Genomic DNA, 20,731 nt, shown 5'->3' with positions numbered 1-20,731 from the left:
AGCCGCACGAGTCTCTCCATCATGAGATCGCGCACAGACAAATCCTCTTACTCACTGTGAAGTGCACTGCGTATCGGGTGAGACATATAATGCATACACAGCGAGAAGAATCAAAAATAGGCAGAATCACTCGAATGATAGTAGTGTTAAGGATCTAAAGCTCCGCAATCTTCTCCGCTAACAAACCCGCACCTTTCCTTACACTCTTCTCCACCTCTTCTCTAACACCCTTCTTACCCAGTACCTTTTTCACTTTGCTTACCTCTCCTGACTTCCTGAGCGCTTCAATAAGCTCTACCATGACGAATGGTGCATTCCCTTTACATATCCTCGATACATTATCATCCCCTCCTACGGACTCATCAGTTATAGCTTCCCAAATGGCAGAAGCGAATTTGGGTGATAACTCCTCATCGGTAATTTCGACAGTTTTGGTGGTGTTGTTGAAATGACCTCCAGACAAAAGCGTCTTGTAAGTCCGGATCGAATGGGAGAGATCGAGAGGATGAGCAGTGGATTGGTCAGGATTGGGGTCAACGGGTGCAGGATCGGGGTAGGGGATTGATAATGCTTGAGATAACGTTGAGATGGCTCCCGATTTATCTGCAAAGCCATTCCGACAGTCAGCATTTAGTAGTCTTGCACATCAATATAACGAAGCATGATATCAGCTCACCTCCTTTAGCATAGATTAACACTTCCTGAACGACCAAGCCCGCTCCCGGATCTCTAACCATCGCATCACCCTTTTCTTCGACAGCTTTCAATAATCCTTCTGAAGCATAGCTGAGCAGTTCTTTCCTCCTGACTTCAGTATCTTTTTTACTCGTTCCCAACTCCCTGGCGTGGGTGGCAGAAGCAGCTAAAGATTGAATAGTCTGAGGCATGAAATGTTTGGTGGATGTCGGGGTGAGAAGGTAAAGTAAGACTCTCCGACCTTGTTTATCGAACGCCAAGTTGGTAGCGAGGGATACAACGTCCGAAACGAACGCTTTACCCATAAGTTTGGTGTCACTATGAGACGATTTCCATCAGTATTACTAGTCATTCAGATGAATTATAGAAACAGACTCACTCGACACAGTCGAAAGCGGTAAACAGAACCATCTGAGCATCACCATCTTTACATAATGCTTCGACGTGTTTTCGAAGAGGTTGAAGGATAGTTTTTCGGTCCTGTTGAACCATGTCCCATGTCAGTCATCGATATTAGGACTCCCCCAGATTACGAGTACGAGACGACTGACCTTGGCATTACATCTGACGATCAACTCTCGCACGACAGCGGAACCATCCTTGGTATGTACTATTTCGGGGAAGCTCTCCGCACCACTATGGATCGAAGAGGTAGTTCCGTCAGTAATGATTCAGATCAATATATGACAGCTGTCTTTCACTTACGCAGCTAGCAATTCATGCAATTTCTTATCGGCAGTCTCTTTATCCAAGAACTTGAAAATGCAAGTAACGTATTCAAGGACCAGTCGATGGAAGATAGATTGAGCCAAAGCTTGTTTCTGAGTAGCGTTGAACCTGTCAAATATCAAATGTCATGTTAGTCAACTGAGATTCTTAAGGAAATTTGCGATAATAGTGAAGATGACATACACATCCAAAACAGTTTTTTCTACACCATCTAAAATCCTGTCTCTTCCTTTACTTTCATCACCTATCAGATCCTCCAATGAAGCTTCCAAACCCTTAACTTCAATACCTTGTTTACCACCGTCGAAGATCTTCAGTTCTCGTGGGTAGAACCCTCTCACGAGCAATTTACGTTCTTTGGAGGTAGCGTAGAGATCGTAGAAATCGGATAAGGGAGTGACGGCATTTGAGTGATTGAGTAATGTTAAGAGGGTAGGGGTGAGTTTAGGGATTAGGAGAGGTCGGATGGAGGGGACGTATCGGATGAGTTTGGACATTAGGAACTATCGAAGAGTTACACAGCAAAGTCAGCACGTGTGAAGATTGGAAAATCTGTGATATTGCGATGATATACAGTGGTTGATAACCCACCTTAGAATACTTCGATTCCATCATATCTTTCCATCTAGGTTCCAACTCCATAGCTACACCTGTACGTTCCTCCTTGCCACCGAATTTGACAATCTACCAGCACACCAGTAAAGAAAATATACATCAGCAGCTATTCATTCGAGATCCAGGTGCTTCGATCTCATACGACACCTGACAGCCGATTTTACCTAGATTGTATAGCTAACTCACAGTCTGTAGGACTCTCCCACCTTTATGTCCCCTCGAAACCTCGTTGATCCTACCCTTCACAGCATTATACAATTCGTTGATCGCCTTCTTCCTTTGATCCTTCGACAAGTCTGCTCTTCGCGCGGTCTCCCAGAGCGGTAAGAGTGTATCATGAAGTAATGGATGAGAAGGTAATAAAGTAGTTCGATGAGGTTGAGCAGCATGTAAAGCCAATTTCTCAGATTTGGTCAATTTAGGTTTTTTCTCCTGTCCCTCTCCCTCTCCTTCGTTTCTTTCTAAAGCTTTATCACCCATCTCTTCATCTTCATCTTCATCCTCTTCCTCGGAGAAAGAACCTTCATCATCATCGTCCATACTTATATCCTCATCGTCATCGACGTTTTCTTCCCCACCACCTGCTGTAATAGGTTTCTTACGTCTTTTCACATCTTCTTCCTTTTCCCTTATAGGTGCTGATCTGCTTTTACCATTGTTATTGTTATTACTCTTGTTCTTATTCTGGTATTTACCAGCATTTTCATTTCCCTTGTTGGCGAATGATTTGGATGGTTGAGGTTTACCGTTGTTGGTTTTTGAAAATTTCGATTTACCACCTGCCGAGGACGATGAGCCGTCTGGGGCTGATCTTTTCTTATTGAATTGCTTCGAAGACATCGTATTTTAGTCGATATGAGAGAAATAGCTTCGATCTGAAATAGCAAAATACTTGTGAAAGTACAACAGTACAACTTGATATCGTGCAACAACTACGAACTTTTGAAAATCTTGGGAAGCTACAATGGAAATCTGCTCAGGAACGACGTGCCACGTGGTAGAAAAACATACTGGCCGGCTATAACCTATCTGATCCCCTCACTTATCCAATCAGACTCTCTTCATATCTTGGGATTTGGGTATATCTTTACACCTCGTAGCTTGATATAGTATATACTCTACACCTCGCTATCACCGCCCGGAACCATGTCAGAAGACGCAGGCCCATCCACTCTAGGCAAAAGATCAAGAAATGGAGTATCTCCAGATGGTCAAGACGTGAAGAAGGACAATCCGGTACCTGAGATGCCAGCTGCCGATGTTGATGACTCGTCAGATGAAGAGATAGGTATGTGATAGCTGGTGACCACGTACATTGGCAAATAACGCAAGCTGATACGCCCTGCGTAATTTGCGGATAGGTCCCATGCCTGGAGGTGGGGGTGACGTGGTAGTTAGTAATGGACGAAAGAAGAAGAGAGCTGGTGAGTAATCTCCATTCTGCCGGATGAAGACAGACCCACATGGACTAACGTATGTTAATGCCATCTGCAGTATTACCCCACGAAAAGTTATATTTGGCTTCACTCCCTGATACGGATAGGTACTACAAGTCATTCATGCACAGAGAACCATTAAATACGGTAACCATGACTCGGTGAGTAGTTTTACCCATCGAGATAAGTGTTGTAGAAATCTGGTTAAAGAAAAGCCGATGTTGAGTATTGCTTCTCTTACGGAACATCTATTTTAGAACGAACTTCGTCATAACAACATCGATAGATGGTCATTTGAAGTTATGGAAAAAGCAAGAACAAGGAATAGAATTCGTAAAGCATTATAGAGCGTCTCTGAAAACTATAGTGGGAACTTCTGCAAGTGATGATGGGAAATTATTCGCTACCGTCTCAGAAGGTGGGGAAGGTAGAGTGTTTGATGTGGTCAATTTTGGTAAGTCACATGCGTTCCTCAAATCAGCAATATCGTATACTGATTGTCGTCAATGTGTGATGGCGTTTAGATATGATCAATATCTTGAAATTCCCATTTGCACCCAAAGCATGTTGTTGGATCCATCAACCAGGAGCTGGTCAGGCCCTGTTAGCTGTATCCGAGGTGAATACTCCGACAATAAGGATATACGATGGAAGGGGTGATGGAACTCCGTTATATACTTTGGAGAAGATACATAGAGCACCTGTTCATCTCATGGTTGTAAGTATAGCTCAGCTTTCTCTGCGAAATCATCCCGAGATGATAACAATGAAGCTGATCGGTCTTGAATCAATAGTACACCGCCAAATACGATTGTGTAGTTTCGGCGGACGAAGATGGTTTCGTAGAATACTGGCAACCCAGTGAACCATGGGGTTTACCCTCAGTACCGGGTTTATGGGAATATAAATCCTCTACCGATTTATTCCATTTCAAAAAGGTCAGCTGTTTTTCACCTCGTACCTTTCCTGTCGGAAGAGAGAAAGCTGATAATTTTTGTATTTTAGACCAAAACACTTCCAACGTCATTGACGTTCGCTCCTAATTCATCTCATTTCGTTACTCTCGCCTTGCCATCCCGTCCGGTTCACATATTCAATTTCCTCACCGGCAAACTGATAAGGACGTATGATGAGTCATTGACAGCTGTAGTGGAGATGCAACAGGCCGGAACTGCTGTGTTCAAATTGGATGATATGGATTTCGGACGACGTCTGGCAGTTGAAAGAGAATTAGATAGGAGTGAGAGTGGTCCAGGAGGGATGTTGAGGACTGCTAATGCAGTTTGGGATGAGAGTGGGAATTTCGTTCTCTATCCCACTATGTTGGGTATCAAAGGTCAGTTGGCCCCTCACCTCTGATCTCAGCTTGTGCGCGGGCAACGTGACTAATGAGTATCCGGGTTTTTTCAATAGTCGTGAATACCGTGACGAATAAAGTCGCTCGAGTGCTAGGTAAAGATGAGACACTGCGATTCTTGAATTTGGCGTTGTACCAAGGTGCCCCAGCCAAGAAGGGATTAACGACAGTCCAAATGGCAGCATCTGCCAATCCGCTCTTACAAGAGAAAGGATCAAGGGATCCTCATCTGTTCGCTACGGCTTATAAGAAACAGAGGTTTTATCTTTTCGCACAAAGTGATAAAGAGTGAGTGAAGCTGTTCAGGAGGAAAGGCTATGGTCTTCAGCTGATGCGTTCTGTGTGTATCTGTGTAGGGAGAGTAAAGGAGATAGAGATGTGTTTAATGAAAGGCCAACAAGGGAAGAACAGACCGTTGCTATACCTTCTGCACCTGAGAAACAGAGAGTCTCAGCCACTAGATGTACGATACATACTACCAAGGGCGATATCTCATTACAATTGTTCCCTGATATCGCACCGAAGACGGTGGAGAATTTTGTTACTCATGCTAGGAATGGTGAGTGATATTGTCTACAGCTTTGTGGCAAACGTTTGTGTGTGTGAGAAAAAGATGGAGTAGCTGATGTCGTGAAAATAGGTTATTATAATGGAACGATCTTCCACCGAGTTATCAAGAAATTCGTGTGTACACTTTGCCTCCTTTTGACCTGCCCAAGAATAAGAGATAGCTGATGTGGGTTAAATAGATGATTCAAGGTGGTGATCCCTTAGGCGTAAGTCTGCTGTCCAATCGTCCTTCACAAATCATGGACTGTTGATAGCTGATCATGATGTACGGAAAATAGGACGGAACAGGTGGTGAATCCATCTGGGGAGGTACTTTTGAAGATGAGATATCACCTAAAGCTCGTCATGATAGACCATTCACTCTGTCGATGGCTAATGCAGGTATGTTCAGCTTACCTTCTGAACGCTCCCGATTCTATGTTGGCATAACAACAAGCTGATAATGTATATAGGTCCGGGAACGAACGGGTCTCAATTCTTTATCACTACTGTCCCATGTCAATGGTTAGACGGTAAACATACGTGAGTCGAATTCATTGACAAAACCTCAGTCTCAGTACTGACAAAGCTGATGTGGTGATATAGGGTATTCGGCCGAGCTGTCGGAGGATTGGATATCATAACTGACATAGAGGATGTAAGGGTCGACAAGAACGATAGACCATTTGATGAGATTAGTATGTCGAGTATTACTGTTGAGTAATGGGTGAAGGGTAGAGGGTATTCAAAATTATGCATCATTACATAGGATGTCCAACTGGGTACAGCTGGTGTAGATATAGAATTGAAAGTCCATACGCTTGAGGGACTCTCAACTTCCATGAAGACTAATAATCTGAAGGCTTGATCTGAAAGTCTTGACTTCGCATTTGCTTGTCTAGTTGCATCCACAAATTCTAGAGTAGCGTTGCCGACGGAGCGACTGTTCTCGGTTTCGGATGATCTTCCACATTTCGATTGGCGCTAAATCGAGTTTCAAGGACCTTTACGGAATGCGATCGCACGACAGATATTCTATTACTTTAGACAGTTCAAAGTCGAAGTCGGAGTTGGATGATGATAAGTTGGTCATATGCCAAGTCACGATAAGAGGCAAAGAATCTACGAGTATTTGAAGTACTCCCACCCTACCCAGTTGGCAATGGCGAACCATGATATTACAGGTATCAATAGCGGGACGAGGTATTTGTAATGATCGTCTTGACATATTGGCTCTATGAATGGTATATACTACGAAGCCAGAGATACGATTAGTGCGATGATATAGCTTTTTTTCCGGACAGAAGGCATGTTACACGTTATTAAACTCACTTGAGATGGACAATAAATATATGATATGCCGAGCAGAGCTGAGCAGATCGATACAAGGTAGAAACAGGCGGATAAGAGGTATAGCGAAGTACTAGGCCATGGTCGGATGGGAGGAGGTGCGAGCGTGATTATCCGGCTTGGTTGTCGGCTTTGCTCGTCTGCCGTATAGGCGTTGATATCTTCCACCATTCTTCTGCCCCTCCTGCCCCGGCAGCAGACTAAAATGTGTTGCTGCACAAGGTTTAGAATGCAATCTCTCAACGATTTGGTTGCACTCGAGTGTTGACTTACGGCGTGCCGTGCGGTGACCTCCGCTTTCCACTTGTGATCTTTGACTTAGCGCACAGATCTCCTTCTTTCTTCATCGCCAAACGAAACGTCATTGACCTCTGCTGCAACTCTAGTCTCAAATAGACCACTTGATCGGTTGTTATATATCACAAGTCAAATACCAATACGAGCACAGAACGATGACATCCCTCAACCCATCTCACAACCCATTCAAATCGTCTGCCCAAGCCGTACATCACCCTTCGCCCGAGAAGCAACAAAGTAACTTCCCAGATATTCTGCCCACCGTCAATGAACATCACCATGAGGATCATAAGAAGGCAAGGAAAGAAGGTAGGAAGAGAGTCAAGCAGGCTATGCCTGTGATGCCTGATTTACGATTCGAGCAGGTAAGCTATGTTTTCGTTTACATTGACTAGACTCTTATGTATTGCGTTCAGGACAATTGACCGATTTGCTGATATGTTGGATTTTGATTTCGGATCATAGTCATACCTACTTTCCATCCGACCTTTCCTCACTCCTCGTCCGACGCCTACTACAATAGAGAAGAAAGGCCAGATCGAACAAACAAAACCTAGCGGGACCTTAGTGAAGAGTGCAGATGAAGATAGGGTATTTCACTGGGGTAGACAAGTAGATGTGCAATGGAGTAAAGTCCTTTGGGTTACATTGAGAGATCAGGTAAGTCCATTATGCCAACACTGATGTCCATTATACTAGAACGGTCGGAAGATGCTAATATTTATGTTTCGGGTGATTAGGTCGTATCACCCTTGATACAAGGTGCTTTATGGGGATGGGCTACGATCTTCCTTGCTTCTACTGGAGCAGTCCTCCGTGCCAACTTGTACCCCGAAAGTCATGTTAGACGAGGTAGGATCTCAGGTGGGCCAGGTGGGAAGTTCGATCAGTCTGGAGGAGGGAATGCTGTAGGTGGAGTTGGATGGTGGAAGAATTGGGTAGGAAGTTTGTTTGGGGGTGTACAGAGTGCTACGGTGTAATCTACAGGATCATATCGTACCATAACATGTATATTATACTATTTCATGATTTATGTATAACACAAGCTACAGCACATTATAGATTTATCAATACAACGAGTATATATGTACATTATGTGAGCTACTCCATTTCAGATATATGATCCATCCCATTGATCAATTCGGATACGACTTGTCTTTCTCAGACAAAGGTGTATACACTGCTAGATCTTCAAGATCGGTATGATCCTCTGTATTTTGCATTCTATGGAAATACGAGCAAGTACCATCTAACTCATCGAAATCGAAAAAACAACGTATCAATTAGCTCAACAACAAGAGTACAGGTTTCTCATATTTTGGTTTTAGTGAAACTCACCTTTTTCAATGATCACCTCTCCGCCATTCTGATTATTCGCTCCTCTAACACTCTCCAAACCATGTCCTGGACTTTTCATTAAATTCTGTTTGATTGACAACCAAGTCCTATTGAACCCTCCTCCTAATTCTGACATGTAGGTTTTCTTTTCTCCTGCTTTGGATCCTTTGAGGGTTCTACCGAAGTTGAATACCTTGTGTAGATCGAGGGAGGGACATGAGTAGATTGGATAAGGTGATGAAGTCCGGGTGAGATATGAGGGAATAGGAGAGGATGCACCGCATCCGATTATATATGCTGATTGATGGTGCAACATCGAACGTAACGTATTCAGTGAAAGGAGGATGTCAGATATCAGTAAGATTCTTGTTCAAACGGAGACGGACATACCCTCTGTACCTTCAGGTAAGTTTGAGGGAGGTATGGACTTGCCAAATTGATATGTATAAGCTTGACAATTTGTGCACCCTACATTTACACCATTCTTCAATTCAGCTTGGACTAACTGACGACGTTGTAACATTCGTGACTTGTGGGTGTACTGACAAAAATGCCTTATGAAGATCAACACCACTCTCTTCCCTTTGACCAACTCTCCAAAAGTCTGCTTGGTCCCATCTTTATCTACGAGTTCGACGTTGTAGGCTTGTTGGATCTCTTCGAGAGTCAAAGTCCGATTGGGGTCGATCATTATCCTGAAAGTCTATGATGCAATTGATGCAATTATCCGGTGAAACATGGATATTGATTGCGATCATCCACTGTGTTCATCGACAATGACTTTCAGATCACAACGGTACAGGTCAAGCAGGTGTAGTTCTAAACTAGATGACGATCTGACTATGAATCTGATCCATAGGCGATTTAAGCGGAGCATTCCAATTCGGTAATCGAGTATTGCGGAACTAATGTCATTCTGGAAACGTATCAAACATCAGACCCGCTTCATGATTGGTGACCAGACTGGGTATGAGTCTACCTGTCAAGTTGAGCTACAATGCATCCATTTCACTCTACATCTGGAGTCAAGATAGATCCATAAGCTTTAACGCATACCCATCAGTTGTCACTTGCGACAACTCATCTCTATGGCCACCCGATTGGAATTTTTTAATAGAAGGAGACCATGTTTTCAGACTTGAGATTAGGAAAAGTTGCTAACGACTTCAGGCTACACTACAACAGTCATGAGGAAAAATCGGAGTTGAACCAGATAGCCTCTTCACGAAATACATGTAGACATACCCCTGTGTGAATATCGAGTGTGACCGTACATTCATTCCACTTAAGCATGCATGTCTTGGCCACTGAGCGGCGAACCTCTGGTTCCGAGTTTTATTAGGAAGTACTAGAAGATTTTGTAGATGGGCATGTTGCGTGTTACAACTCTTTGCTAACACATTCTCAAAGCACAGGGTGCCATGCAGGGTGACTCGGTCGCAAAATCCGACGATTACACACTTTGTTATCGATCTTATCAGATCTAACGATCTATTAGATTTATTTCCTAATCAAGCCTGTGTCTGTTACCCAAAAATGAATGCCATGGGACAGATCAAAAGCAAAAACAAAAAAATTGAACTCCGACCAAACGGCCAGCCATACGAGTACATCTCCCACTAATCTTAATTGGTGTGGTATGATTTCTCCGGAATAATAACCCGCCGAACTCGTTTTCCCGGGCTGACCCCGAAGATCGATTGCGGACCGTAGATGATGTTGACTTTTACCCTGATCACGGTACTGTATATATGGCAAAGAGGATATGCATGAAAAACTGGATGCAAGTTGTGTTTGACATTCTTCCTCTTGGTGGATTTGATAAACGGCGGAGACAGATCGAAAGCACTCAGATTGCCGTCCAAAAAGAGAAGCAAAGAACAAGCAAAACAGATCCAAACGATGCCCACCTTCTCACCTCTACGAGCAGCAGCTCTCAACTTTCGAATCTCAGCTACTCGATCCATCTCGAGACGAAGACTCACCACCCATGCATCTTCATCGACTAGGAGGATCGATCAGAGACTGATCATAGCAGGAGGAGTAGCTTTAGCTGTACCTGTAAGTTCAAGCTAAATTGCCACCGATCGAAGAAGAAGTAGGCGTATGGATGCTGATTTATATAAACAATTTTTGATAGACTTATATGTATTTGACAAGAGCGAAATTGGACTATCAGCCTGATACCGTACCAGACAAGGTCAACTCGGATGTACCTGACCAGGTGCATAGCTCCAAAGGCGGCAAGGAGGTGAATAAGATTGGGAGTAGGGAGGTGCTAGAGAAGAAGGATGGGGATGAAGTTTGGGTGGTGATAAATGGGGAGGTATACAAGTGAGTAGAATGACAATATCGCTCATATCTGATTTTGTTCAATGACAGATTATCGTAAAACTCTGATTACTAACAATCCGATTTCATCAATCTAGCGTTACAGAGTTCCTAGATGAACATCCCGGAGGACGTGAAATAATCGAAAACAACGGATCCAAAGATGTCTCCTACATATTCAACCCTCGTCATCCATCTGATCAACTCCAGCCCGAAAATCTACCTCCCTCGGTGATTCACCTGGGTCAACTGGAAATTGAATCGGCCTATGAGAAAGAACAGCTAGCCGTCAAAATTTCCAAATCTGAGAAAGATGAGCAGAATCGAATCAAACAGAAAAGACAGGAATATGAAGAAAAGGGATTAGGAAGCATAGTGAATATGAGAGATTTCGAAGTTGCCGCTGAGGAGTTGTGCTCAAAGGTTGCTTGGGCTTATTATGCTTCTGCGGCGGATGATGAGATTAGTGAGTGCTGAATGAATAGCCTTTCTGGTCTCTAGTCATATTGAATTCAATCTTTGTATCATGGTCAGACTGCTGCTCTTCATATCAGGAGAAAGTGCTGATTTTGATCTTGTCTTTATTTCGAATAGCTAAAAACGAAAATAACTCGGATTACAAGAAGATCAGATTCAGACCTCGTGTACTTCGACCTGTCAAGGAGGTTGATACTTCAACCAAGATCTTGGGATACGATAGTACCATACCTTTATGGATCTCACCGGCGTGAGTAGTAGAAAAAATAAAAAGAAACAAGAAGACTCAAGAAGACTTGAAAGGCTGTTCAGCTGACAGAACTGTATTCTCACATACAGGGCGATGGCCAAACTTGGTCATCCGGATGGAGAAGTCAATCTGACCAAAGGTGCCGCCTCGACCGGTATAATACAGTGTGTAAGTTGGAGTGTCGCCTTGTACCTGATAGCCATCTCGATCTCAAAAGTTGACTTGTCACATGTCTATCGTTCAACCCAGATTTCATCATTCGCCTCATGTTCCGTCGAAGAAATAACCTCCGCACGCACATCCAATCAACCCCTTTTCTTCCAGCTCTACGTCAACTCCAAGCGTCACCTCGCCGAAGAGGTCATATCCAAAGTCAACAGACTAGGTCTCAACGCGATATTACTCACTGTCGATGCGCCAATAGGAGGAAAGAGGGAAAGGGATATAAGGGCTAAAGGGGAATTCGAAGCTCCCAAGACGGATGCGTTCGATAAACAGGGTGAAACAAAGGGTGTAGCGGAGGCTATTTTCTCTGCGGTGGATCCGGATTTGAATTGGAAAGATTTGAAATGGTTAAAGGAAAAGACAAAGTTACCCATTATCATTAAAGGTGTACAGACTGTTGAGGACGCGGTACAAGCTTACAAACTCGGTGCGGACGGAGTGATCCTCTCGAACCACGGTGGTAGGCAACTCGATACGACCGCCACGGGCTTATCGACCTTGTTGGAAATCCGTCAACATGCTCCATGGCTCCTCCGACCAGCTTACCGAACACCTACAGGTCCATCTAAAGAACTAGTAGAAAATCCAGATCTGCTAGTACCGTCTGTGCCTAAAGGGGAAAAAGAGAATGAAAGGAAATTTTCGATATTTGTTGACGGAGGTATATGGAGAGGTACGGATGTGGTTAAAGCTTTATGTCTTGGGGCGGACGCTGTAGGTGTTGGAAGAGGTTTTTTGTTCGCTCAGACTGTTGCGGGTGTACAGGGGGTTGAACATGCTGTGAAGAGTGAGTCTAATCACCCTGTCTTCGATATATAGTGTGATTAAGGAGAGGGAGGGGTCCTAGGCTGATGTTGTTGACGTCGATAGTCTTCGAAAGTGAGATCCAATCGACGATGAGGCTATTAGGTGCAAATAAGTTGGAAGATCTAAGACCAAGTATGGTTGATATTGTGAATTAGTCGATGTTATCTGTATTGCGGATAAGGAAAGGATGGGGGAAAGTGGTCATCTACATCACATAGCATTATGCATTTGCATGAGAGCATAATTGCAAGCATGACATGACAACAACACTATTATATAAAAGCTATATCAATCATCACAATCCGTATTTTACAACCCGATTGTTCATAACTCCGTAAAATCACATTAAGATTAAGATCATTCTCCAAGAGATTCAAGCTACAGCTACAACGGTACAGTCTAACATCACACATGAATCAGTGTCAGCATTACTAATTGGTTTGAGATAGAAGAAGGGATCTACAAACCCACCTCAACAATCTCAATCAATCCTCTCCCAGTCCCACTCCTAGCTATGACCCCCTGACCGAATCTAACTATAGGGAAAACCTTCATTCCCTTCTCTTCTATCACCTCGCATACTCGTCCTGAGGTGACATCCCTCACTTCGGCCCTACTGTGAGTCTCGTCGAATAACAACAAATGGGGTTGTCGGAATATCACATAGGAAGGCGTGAGATTCCATCGGAGGAAAGATCCTTTACGGGAGACTTCGCCGACTGTATCCCTCCAATTAGCATATGTACCTCGTACCCCATGTATGACTTGACTGGACACGCGAAATGTTCAAGCGCGACACTCACACTTTGTAACCCAACATGCTCCCCACTCGTACACCAACAAAAACTCGCTCTCATCCACCTGCCACATCCCCAGAGGCTTCGACCCACTGACCATCCTCACTACCATCGCCCGTTCAGGTATCTCATGTGGGAAAGTAGGAATGGAATTATACGTCGGATTACCAGGTTCAGCAATCACAAATGTCTTTTCAGTTACCACCGATACTGTCTGTCTGAAGAACGACAAGTCCGACGCATAGCCTGGAACGGTTATATTGCCGAAAGGGCGAAAGGATGGTACACCATATGATGCGGAGGATGGGTTGAGTAGAGGTTCGTAGAAATTCAACGTTGTTTGGTGGGAGTTACGAGAATGGACGGCGTAGACCACTAATCGCACCATCCTATCAGCTTATTGAGATCTTGCTCGGATGGGTAGCTGCGAGACACTCACCCAGCAATCTACCCTTTGTCACACCCACCCTGGCAAAAGCGATAATATGTTCCGGAGCGCTCAATCTTTGACCATCTAGTCGACCCTTCGTGATCCACGTATCAGGGTTTGAGGTAGGTATCATATCTCTAAGATTATACGCCAACAGCGAGCCGGACGAGGAGACAAGAAGCCATCCGAAATCAGGAACGATCGAGACCATACTTATGTGACCGGAATTGAAATTGATAAGTTGTCGAAATGCTTTTCATGCCATTATCAGCTAAATCTTTTTGACAAACACGAAATGTCCTACTCTTCGAATCCCTTCTCCAGCCTAGCCATACACCTCTAGCGGTAGCTATAGCTATAGTCTCTCGATTGTGCCATGTGAACGTATCAGCTGCGTTGATGGAATCTTTGATCTGCGGTGGGATAGTGATACTGTGTATCGCGAAGGTCTACGACAACCTCGTCAGATAATGTAACACACTAATATGATTGTTGTGTTCGGACTCACGCGATTGCCTTCAATGTCGAATTTACGCAATGTTTTCGCACCTTCAATTTTCTCCTTCCATTCCTCCCTACGAAGAGTCAGCTTGGCGATCATCTCCTTGACGTAATGCTGGCTCACCGAAGTCCTTGTGTACTATCGTGATTATCAGCACTTGCATTTCCATTCTGACGTAGGGCATCACTATCACTCACGCCGTACAAAGGGTATAAGTTCTACCATTCGGTCCGCCAGAAGTAGTGATGGTGAATGGAAACATCAATCTTTCAGGTTGGAATACCGGTTCTAGCCTGATCGGATCGCACGCATAAGCTTTCTGGGCATTTTCCCCAGACACAAATGAATCGACTGACATATGTGCACCAGGTCGTTTCTGGTATTTGGTCACACTGTCGTACCTCCTTTCGGGTACTCCGTCCGCAGATGTCAGATGAAGGAAATCAAGGTGGATCGGCTAGACACCGAACAACGAATGAGCTTTCGCTTTCCAGTCATGAGAAATTGTAAGAAACGCCAACTTACTCTTGAAACTACCACATGTTTCCCATTCTCTTCGTCTCTTGTTAGTAGGAAATAGTTATCTAACAAGATAGCTCGAAGGTCTTGCCTAATGACATCAAGAGTCATTCCTGTATCTGATAGCCGGATTGAGTCTGAACTCACCATCCATGCCAGTTTGTTTCACTCCTGACCCTTCTGAAGACATATCCCATATGTGCCAACGTACGTTTCGGATCAGCAATATCGAGTTCCTAAATCAATACATCTGGTCAGCAGTTTTCAGCTGTATCTTGATGATGTGAAAACAAAAATATTATGATTACATTCATAACTAGCTCAGTGCGACGAAACTCACGACCACCTCTCCTTTCTTGAACAACAACCTCTCAGCGGTATTCCACAACTTTATCTTATTCTCTGCACTTTCTATACCAGGTTGAGTGGACCTGACTACCCCTTGCAACATCTCCATGGCGGTAGGTATATCTTCTTTGTCTGGATGATCGGGCGGAGTGACTTTGTAAAGCGCCTCGAGGACTAAGAGGATACGCGGTAGACGAGTGACGGGTCTAGACAGGAATACGGACTGCCGATACCATCCGGAACATCATCAGTCAGTCGATACAGGTAGCCTTTCATGTCGATGAATTTTGGGACACTTACAATATCCCTCCTTCTAGTGAGGTCATAAGTATTCCTCTGTGAAAGAAAAGCTCTAAATGGCGGGTTTCGTTCTTGTTCTCTGCGAACTCTGGCTTCGGCGAATGGATAGTTCTTCATATACTATGGTCGATATCGATACGTCAGTCGGTTATCAGCAACAATAGCAGGCTGAAGAACACAACTCACCGATTCGTATAGCTCTACAATCTCTAATAGTGTACCAAGCAGTATATCGGTAGCGGTCGTCATCTATCCCTGCCAATCAGCTTGGGCGGAATTTGACGATTATATGTGGACGTCTCACCAGCGGCCATTCATGTCTCTGTCTCTCCATTAACCTGCCCAATAGTCTAACATGCGCATGGTATATCTGCTGAGAAGTACTGAACACTTCAGCTATAAATGCATGAAGTCGAGATTCGGGTGATAACAGTGGTGGATCGTATTCTCTCAATGGCTGAATGAAGACCTAGTAGAAGTTTCATTGATCAGATTCTCGTTTATGACAGGAGCAACCTTTTATCATTCTGGTTGTGTCGCACAACTGTAAGGTTGTGAGAAAAAGATGGCAATCCAACGAAGAGCAATGCCAACCTACCTCACAGACAGTCTTCATATCCCTCACATACTCCCTCTCACTTTTAATCATCTCCCACCACAAACCCTGTCTCTTCAATTCTTCTTTACTTAATGAATCGCTCAACGTCCTATCTACCAATTCGTACCATTCAGGATTCGGGTTCCTCAGCATACCCGACTCGGAGGGTGTGGGGAGCGTCGGTGAAAAGGGGGATAAGGGAGCTGCGTGAGAGGTGGTCGAAGGGGTATGTGTATGTCCCGAGTCGGATGTCGAGGTACTTTGATAGGCTAGTAGCATCGCGTAGGAATCGTCGGGGAGTAATTGGGCAGGAGGTGAGGGTGCGGTCTGACCACATAGATGTCAGCAGGATGATGCTTGGAAGAAGAAAACAAGAGGAAGAGACAAGACTGACTTACCCCTGCGTTCTCGAGTAGTTCAGCAACTTCGTTACCTGGCGTGGTATTCTGTGAAGTCTGATTTGACGATCTGTGATTCGAACGTGATCCAGATCCAGATCCAGATAAATCACTCTGAGATACTGCAGGCTACAAAATGGCAATTACGAAGTAAATCAACAACACCCTAAACTTCAGTACAAATCACTTTTTTTCTTTTTTGTTTCACTCACTGTAGCTCTCAACCTAGCCGTCCCGACAATACTAGGATCCACCCAACTATACGCGTCCACTCTCCCATCATCGCTTTCTTCTTCCTCCCAATCTATTTCGTTCTGACTATTCGTAATTCCTATCTGCAGCGTATCACTTGATCTTCTTGGCGATTGGTCCGATGAGGCTCTAGTCCTAACGTCCTGGTAAGGTGTCGCCTCTAAATGCGAATGATCACCATATATACTGGTGGTATGGCCATTATGGTTATCCGTACTGCCGATTTGCGTTTCATGATCGTCTATACTGCTTGTGCCGTTTCCTACTTTCCGACGAGCATGAGCAGCAAGACTCCATGGTCTCAATTTCTTCAATCCTTTGGGTTTAGGTGATGTTTGAGAGGGTGATTGGTTGAGAGAGGACGTGGAAGATGATGGTCCAGCTGCTGTTGGACCAGGACGGAGGTGTGTGCTGGATTGTGTTAGTGACATCGAGGGACGGTACTAGGTCGAAACATAAGTCTTGATCAGAGAATTTCCTTGGCGTTTTATTGATATATATAGACAGACATATGATCGTAATTTCAAGAAGCGAAATGTCTTACTTATATGAGTGAGATAAGGAATGGGAATAGGTCATGTTGTTGAAACTTCGGTTTTGGGCTATGTCGTCACACAGCATCTAGCATCTTTCAAGTGAGAATGATCGGCTAAACTAACCTTAAAATCTGATTACCAAAAAGTCTAATGCGCCTTGGCGTCGCTTCAATGTGATTACAGGTTCATTACAACGGAATATTCTTACGTGATTAGGAATCTCTCTTCGTCCTGAGTGTGCTGGGATCATCATCAAAGGGTGACTACCATCCCATGGATGAACGGAGTCAATTGCATAGAGGATATAGTAGAGGTACATATTGGTTTTGGTCTTGACTTAGATGCTACATACTAAATTTTATCGCTTCGTGATCAATCAGAATGGATTGGATGGGATGGGATGAAATGATTCAATGTGAATCATCGCCTAATTTCAAATCCACCTGAACCGCCCAAGGCTTTCTTGATCTCCTCTTCACTTGCATCTGATTTGTTCTGAATCAATTCCACCTTATGGACCTCAGCTGCTGAAGGACCTTGAGAGAGGAACGATTGGCTAATGTCCATATCGAGCGATTCAGCTGACAACTCCTGCTATTCCATACAAGCGTTTTTTTTTTTTCCTGGGAATGATGCGAGATGAGCTGGACATACAATTGCTTGATCTTATCTGGTGGTCCGACAGCTACACCCTGTACACTTGAATCATCATGATTGTACACATGTCCCTTCAGACCGAGCTTTTGAGCTCTATGATCAGGCATCTGAATTAGCCCTGTTGTCCGTATTTCAACATCAAGATTATGGCTGGGCTCTGGCTTACTCCTTCTGGGTGTATGAACGGAAGTTTACTCCCTAGTGATACAATCACAAGATATCAGCCTTGATCCACAGATACTTTGATCCTGTAATGATGCATGGCATGGGTCGAGCATACCTGAACATCACCGGTACTATCGTAATTGGAGGATCAGTCTCGCTGTCTGTTGACAGAGGGAGTGGACACATACACTTTAAACTGGATGAGATTTTGACTCATCTTCCGTAGTATATCTGTGAGTCGCAGTTTGCCAGCTTTACTTCTTGAGATTGTGTTGGACCTGTAATGATACCAGATATGTCTTATGTGCTGCAACCTAAGCAATGGAAGAAAGGAGAAGAGAAGATGAGTATGACCGAATAGACCCGTGTGATCATCTATCGGTTACTGCGTTATCTCCTCGTCCCGGTTGGATTGTATTGACTCGGACATGAGATTCAAATCTCAGTCAATTTCACAACATTAGTTCAATAACATTGACATTGATTGGTACTTGACCATCACAGTATAGTGCACAGAATAGATCTCGATATCTCAGATATACGTATACATGGCCGAAATATATATACAGAAGAAATATCATGCGAATACCACATATCCCCACTGGTCTTTCTTCCAACCACCTCACCCAATCCGTCCTCATCCCCTCAGTCAGAAAAGCATCGACCAACTCGACCAATACAGATTGGGTAGCATGGTTGAAGAGGGGTGCGTCGACTGAGAGCGGAGGTCCATCTGGGAAATGTCTCCTATTCGCTGGACTCGTGAGTATCTCATCTCTCTTCTTCCCCTTCATGAGATACACTTCTTCATCTACCTGGGGTTTGTCGAGATCACTGATTGGTAGCTCAAATGTCATACAAAACGTAGGGCTCATACCCTCATACACCGATCGCACCTACTCCATCATCGTTGAGGGTATGGGACGAAGCGTCTGAAGCTCTCTTATCTCCCGATGCCACGATAGGATACGAGACGAGGGGGATGGGTGATGCGGGGTTGAAGCAGGTCAAAGGGTGGATGAGGGGCTGGGTAGAAGGGAGGAGTCTAGTGAGTTGTCTTCCATATCAGTCCAGAAACGATACGGCCTGTGTACTGTCTACCTAAGAAGTTTATGGCTCCATGTACTAGCGGGAGGACCATCACTGATGTCATTTGGAAAAAATATAGGAAGAACTGATGAAACGACCCGACGTAACTGCCGCTTTCATCCTTTCATCCTCGATAGCCATCCTAGCTTCCGCCCAGGAGAAGATGGGAAGTCCGACTTTGTTACCTGAAGGTACGACCCATCTTGCCGGACATGGATTCATAGGTACTTTGACTGCCTTAGTGGCTAGTGGGAGGTTGGATTTAGGTACAGGGGTACGTTTAGCTGTGAGTGTCTGTTTGTTCTTTGCTCTTTATCGTGATTACCATGCTGTCATTGACTGACGATGTTCTCGATATGAATAGAGGATATATGCCTCTCTTCCACCATCTCCACCTCAAACATACCCCCGCTCACATCTCACTACCGTCCTCTCCGCCCGTCATTTCCACTCACTATCCTCTCCATCATACTTTGTCCCTCCGCCATCTCCACCACCAGCGTCAGAGGAAGATGACCCATTCCCACCTGTTACATCTACCGAGTCCGAGGCTGAATCTTCCTCTACGCCGTTAAAGCGCCGCAGAGCAATGCAGTTGATTTTAGATGAGATACATAGTTTGCAGAGAGACTGGGAGAGGGAGAATGAGATTACTGGAAGTGGAGGAACGATAGGTCCAAGGCAGGAATGGGCAAGTGCAGGGATTATCAATAGTTCAAAGGTTTTGGTAGTCATGGTGAGTCGAGACTGCCAAGACCTCGCATCCTTCATTAATCTATACTTACTGGCGATAATTTTGCCGGAAAAATAAGGGAACCCATCACGCAGTCTTACAGGTGATAGAGAGATTACAGCAGTTAAACCTTGCCAATCCGGTGATGGACGTAGCCATGCCGTGAGTACATTGCGGTTCATGAACAACATCCTGAATAAATGGCAATAATCCCATCACTGCTGACCATATACGTGTATGTGACCTATTCTAATCTCAGGTGCCCATACCATACAAAATTGATGACTCACGCTATACCCAAATTCCGCGACGTATTAGAAAGATGTTATTTCGAAAATTCAAAACCTAATGGACCGATCGTCTTGGATCCTATGACTACTCATCCTGTAAGTGGGGTTTTCGAAATATGATACATTCGTCCATTCTAAGTGAAATGAATTTAAGCTGACTTTCAAACCTTCAATTAAATAGATAACAAATCCCTCTTACGCACTCTTACCTCACCTAACAGGTCAATTGAGATGGCACAAAACGCTTCACCGCCTATACTCCCAGCCTATACCGGCTGTGGGTCATTTCCAAACTGTTGGTAAAGGTGCGAAAGGTTTGGGTATAATGTTAAGAGGAGAGATCAAAAAGAGACCTCAAGGATCTACACCGATAAGTATATCGGAGTTGATAAGTGGGGATACGAAAGAGGATAAAGAGAGGAAAGATAGGATTGAGGGAGCTATGAGGAAATTGAATGAACAGAGGAGGAAATCTAGTTGATCCGGTAGTGCAATGGAATGAAATCTGATAGTGGACAGGAGGGTATGGGAATAGGAGTAATGATCTTCGATCTTTGATCTTTGTTGTATATGGTCAATTTGGGAGCTTTGCTTACAAAGAAAAAGTGGTGAAGAGGGAGAGTGAAACGAAGGTCACCGGGACATCGTCTAGAAAAATGG

General features: G+C 44.2%; 8 protein-coding genes across 8 annotated transcripts; 4 read left to right on the top strand and 4 right to left on the bottom strand.

Annotated features, from left to right (window-relative positions):
• Positions 1-154: 154 nt before the first annotated feature.
• On the bottom strand, positions 155-2,880 carry I203_108067 (uncharacterized protein; the record flags this gene model as incomplete). Its single annotated transcript, XM_019148247.1, has 8 exons — positions 155-603; positions 677-1,014; positions 1,076-1,176; positions 1,248-1,332; positions 1,402-1,533; positions 1,609-1,928; positions 2,017-2,109; positions 2,227-2,880. 8 exons carry the CDS (start codon positions 2,878-2,880, stop codon positions 155-157), a joined length of 2,172 nt encoding a protein of 723 aa, XP_019002480.1.
• Positions 2,881-3,186: 306 nt separating this feature from the next.
• Positions 3,187-6,106, top strand: I203_108066 (uncharacterized protein; the record flags this gene model as incomplete). The annotated part of the gene is made up of 14 exons (XM_019148246.1): positions 3,187-3,328; positions 3,402-3,464; positions 3,535-3,637; positions 3,734-3,930; positions 4,001-4,194; positions 4,271-4,414; positions 4,482-4,812; positions 4,890-5,121; positions 5,190-5,392; positions 5,474-5,517; positions 5,583-5,609; positions 5,682-5,784; positions 5,856-5,925; positions 5,989-6,106. 14 exons carry the CDS (start codon positions 3,187-3,189, stop codon positions 6,104-6,106), a joined length of 1,971 nt encoding a protein of 656 aa, XP_019002479.1.
• Positions 6,107-7,184: 1,078 nt separating this feature from the next.
• I203_108065 (uncharacterized protein) lies at positions 7,185-8,009 on the top strand (the record flags this gene model as incomplete). Its single annotated transcript, XM_019148245.1, has 3 exons — positions 7,185-7,394; positions 7,495-7,689; positions 7,770-8,009. 3 exons carry the CDS (start codon positions 7,185-7,187, stop codon positions 8,007-8,009), a joined length of 645 nt encoding a protein of 214 aa, XP_019002478.1.
• A 156-nt stretch (positions 8,010-8,165) lies between these two features.
• I203_108064 (uncharacterized protein) lies at positions 8,166-9,058 on the bottom strand (the record flags this gene model as incomplete). The annotated part of the gene is made up of 4 exons (XM_019148244.1): positions 8,166-8,278; positions 8,368-8,664; positions 8,758-8,835; positions 8,914-9,058. The coding sequence occupies 4 exons, from the start codon at positions 9,056-9,058 to the stop codon at positions 8,166-8,168; spliced, it is 633 nt and encodes a 210-aa protein (XP_019002477.1).
• Positions 9,059-10,269: 1,211 nt separating this feature from the next.
• Positions 10,270-12,612, top strand: I203_108063 (uncharacterized protein; the record flags this gene model as incomplete). The annotated part of the gene is made up of 7 exons (XM_065518317.1): positions 10,270-10,428; positions 10,508-10,701; positions 10,797-11,164; positions 11,293-11,425; positions 11,515-11,593; positions 11,675-12,437; positions 12,521-12,612. The coding sequence occupies 7 exons, from the start codon at positions 10,270-10,272 to the stop codon at positions 12,610-12,612; spliced, it is 1,788 nt and encodes a 595-aa protein (XP_065372682.1).
• Positions 12,613-12,916: 304 nt separating this feature from the next.
• Positions 12,917-17,032, bottom strand: I203_108062 (uncharacterized protein; the record flags this gene model as incomplete). The annotated part of the gene is made up of 16 exons (XM_065518316.1): positions 12,917-13,176; positions 13,261-13,629; positions 13,694-13,936; positions 13,989-14,133; positions 14,193-14,259; positions 14,384-14,479; positions 14,543-14,643; positions 14,712-14,796; positions 14,853-14,941; positions 15,046-15,276; positions 15,354-15,473; positions 15,540-15,602; positions 15,658-15,822; positions 15,952-16,278; positions 16,350-16,478; positions 16,562-17,032. 16 exons carry the CDS (start codon positions 17,030-17,032, stop codon positions 12,917-12,919), a joined length of 2,961 nt encoding a protein of 986 aa, XP_065372681.1.
• Positions 17,033-17,557: 525 nt separating this feature from the next.
• I203_108061 (uncharacterized protein) lies at positions 17,558-18,176 on the bottom strand (the record flags this gene model as incomplete). Its single annotated transcript, XM_019148241.1, has 5 exons — positions 17,558-17,693; positions 17,792-17,887; positions 17,961-17,992; positions 18,075-18,090; positions 18,148-18,176. The coding sequence occupies 5 exons, from the start codon at positions 18,174-18,176 to the stop codon at positions 17,558-17,560; spliced, it is 309 nt and encodes a 102-aa protein (XP_019002474.1).
• Positions 18,177-18,538: 362 nt separating this feature from the next.
• I203_108060 (uncharacterized protein) lies at positions 18,539-20,552 on the top strand (the record flags this gene model as incomplete). Its single annotated transcript, XM_019148240.1, has 7 exons — positions 18,539-18,721; positions 18,828-19,007; positions 19,128-19,334; positions 19,413-19,784; positions 19,861-19,943; positions 20,041-20,167; positions 20,253-20,552. The coding sequence occupies 7 exons, from the start codon at positions 18,539-18,541 to the stop codon at positions 20,550-20,552; spliced, it is 1,452 nt and encodes a 483-aa protein (XP_019002473.1).
• Between the last annotated feature and the right edge of the window lie 179 nt (positions 20,553-20,731).

This window comes from Kwoniella mangroviensis, chromosome 3, assembly GCF_000507465.2.
Source record: "Kwoniella mangroviensis CBS 8507 chromosome 3, whole genome shotgun sequence".
NCBI lineage: Eukaryota > Fungi > Basidiomycota > Tremellomycetes > Tremellales > Cryptococcaceae > Kwoniella > Kwoniella mangrovensis.
Note: the sequence above shows the minus strand (reverse complement) of the source record. Positions and strands in the feature narration are given on the sequence as shown.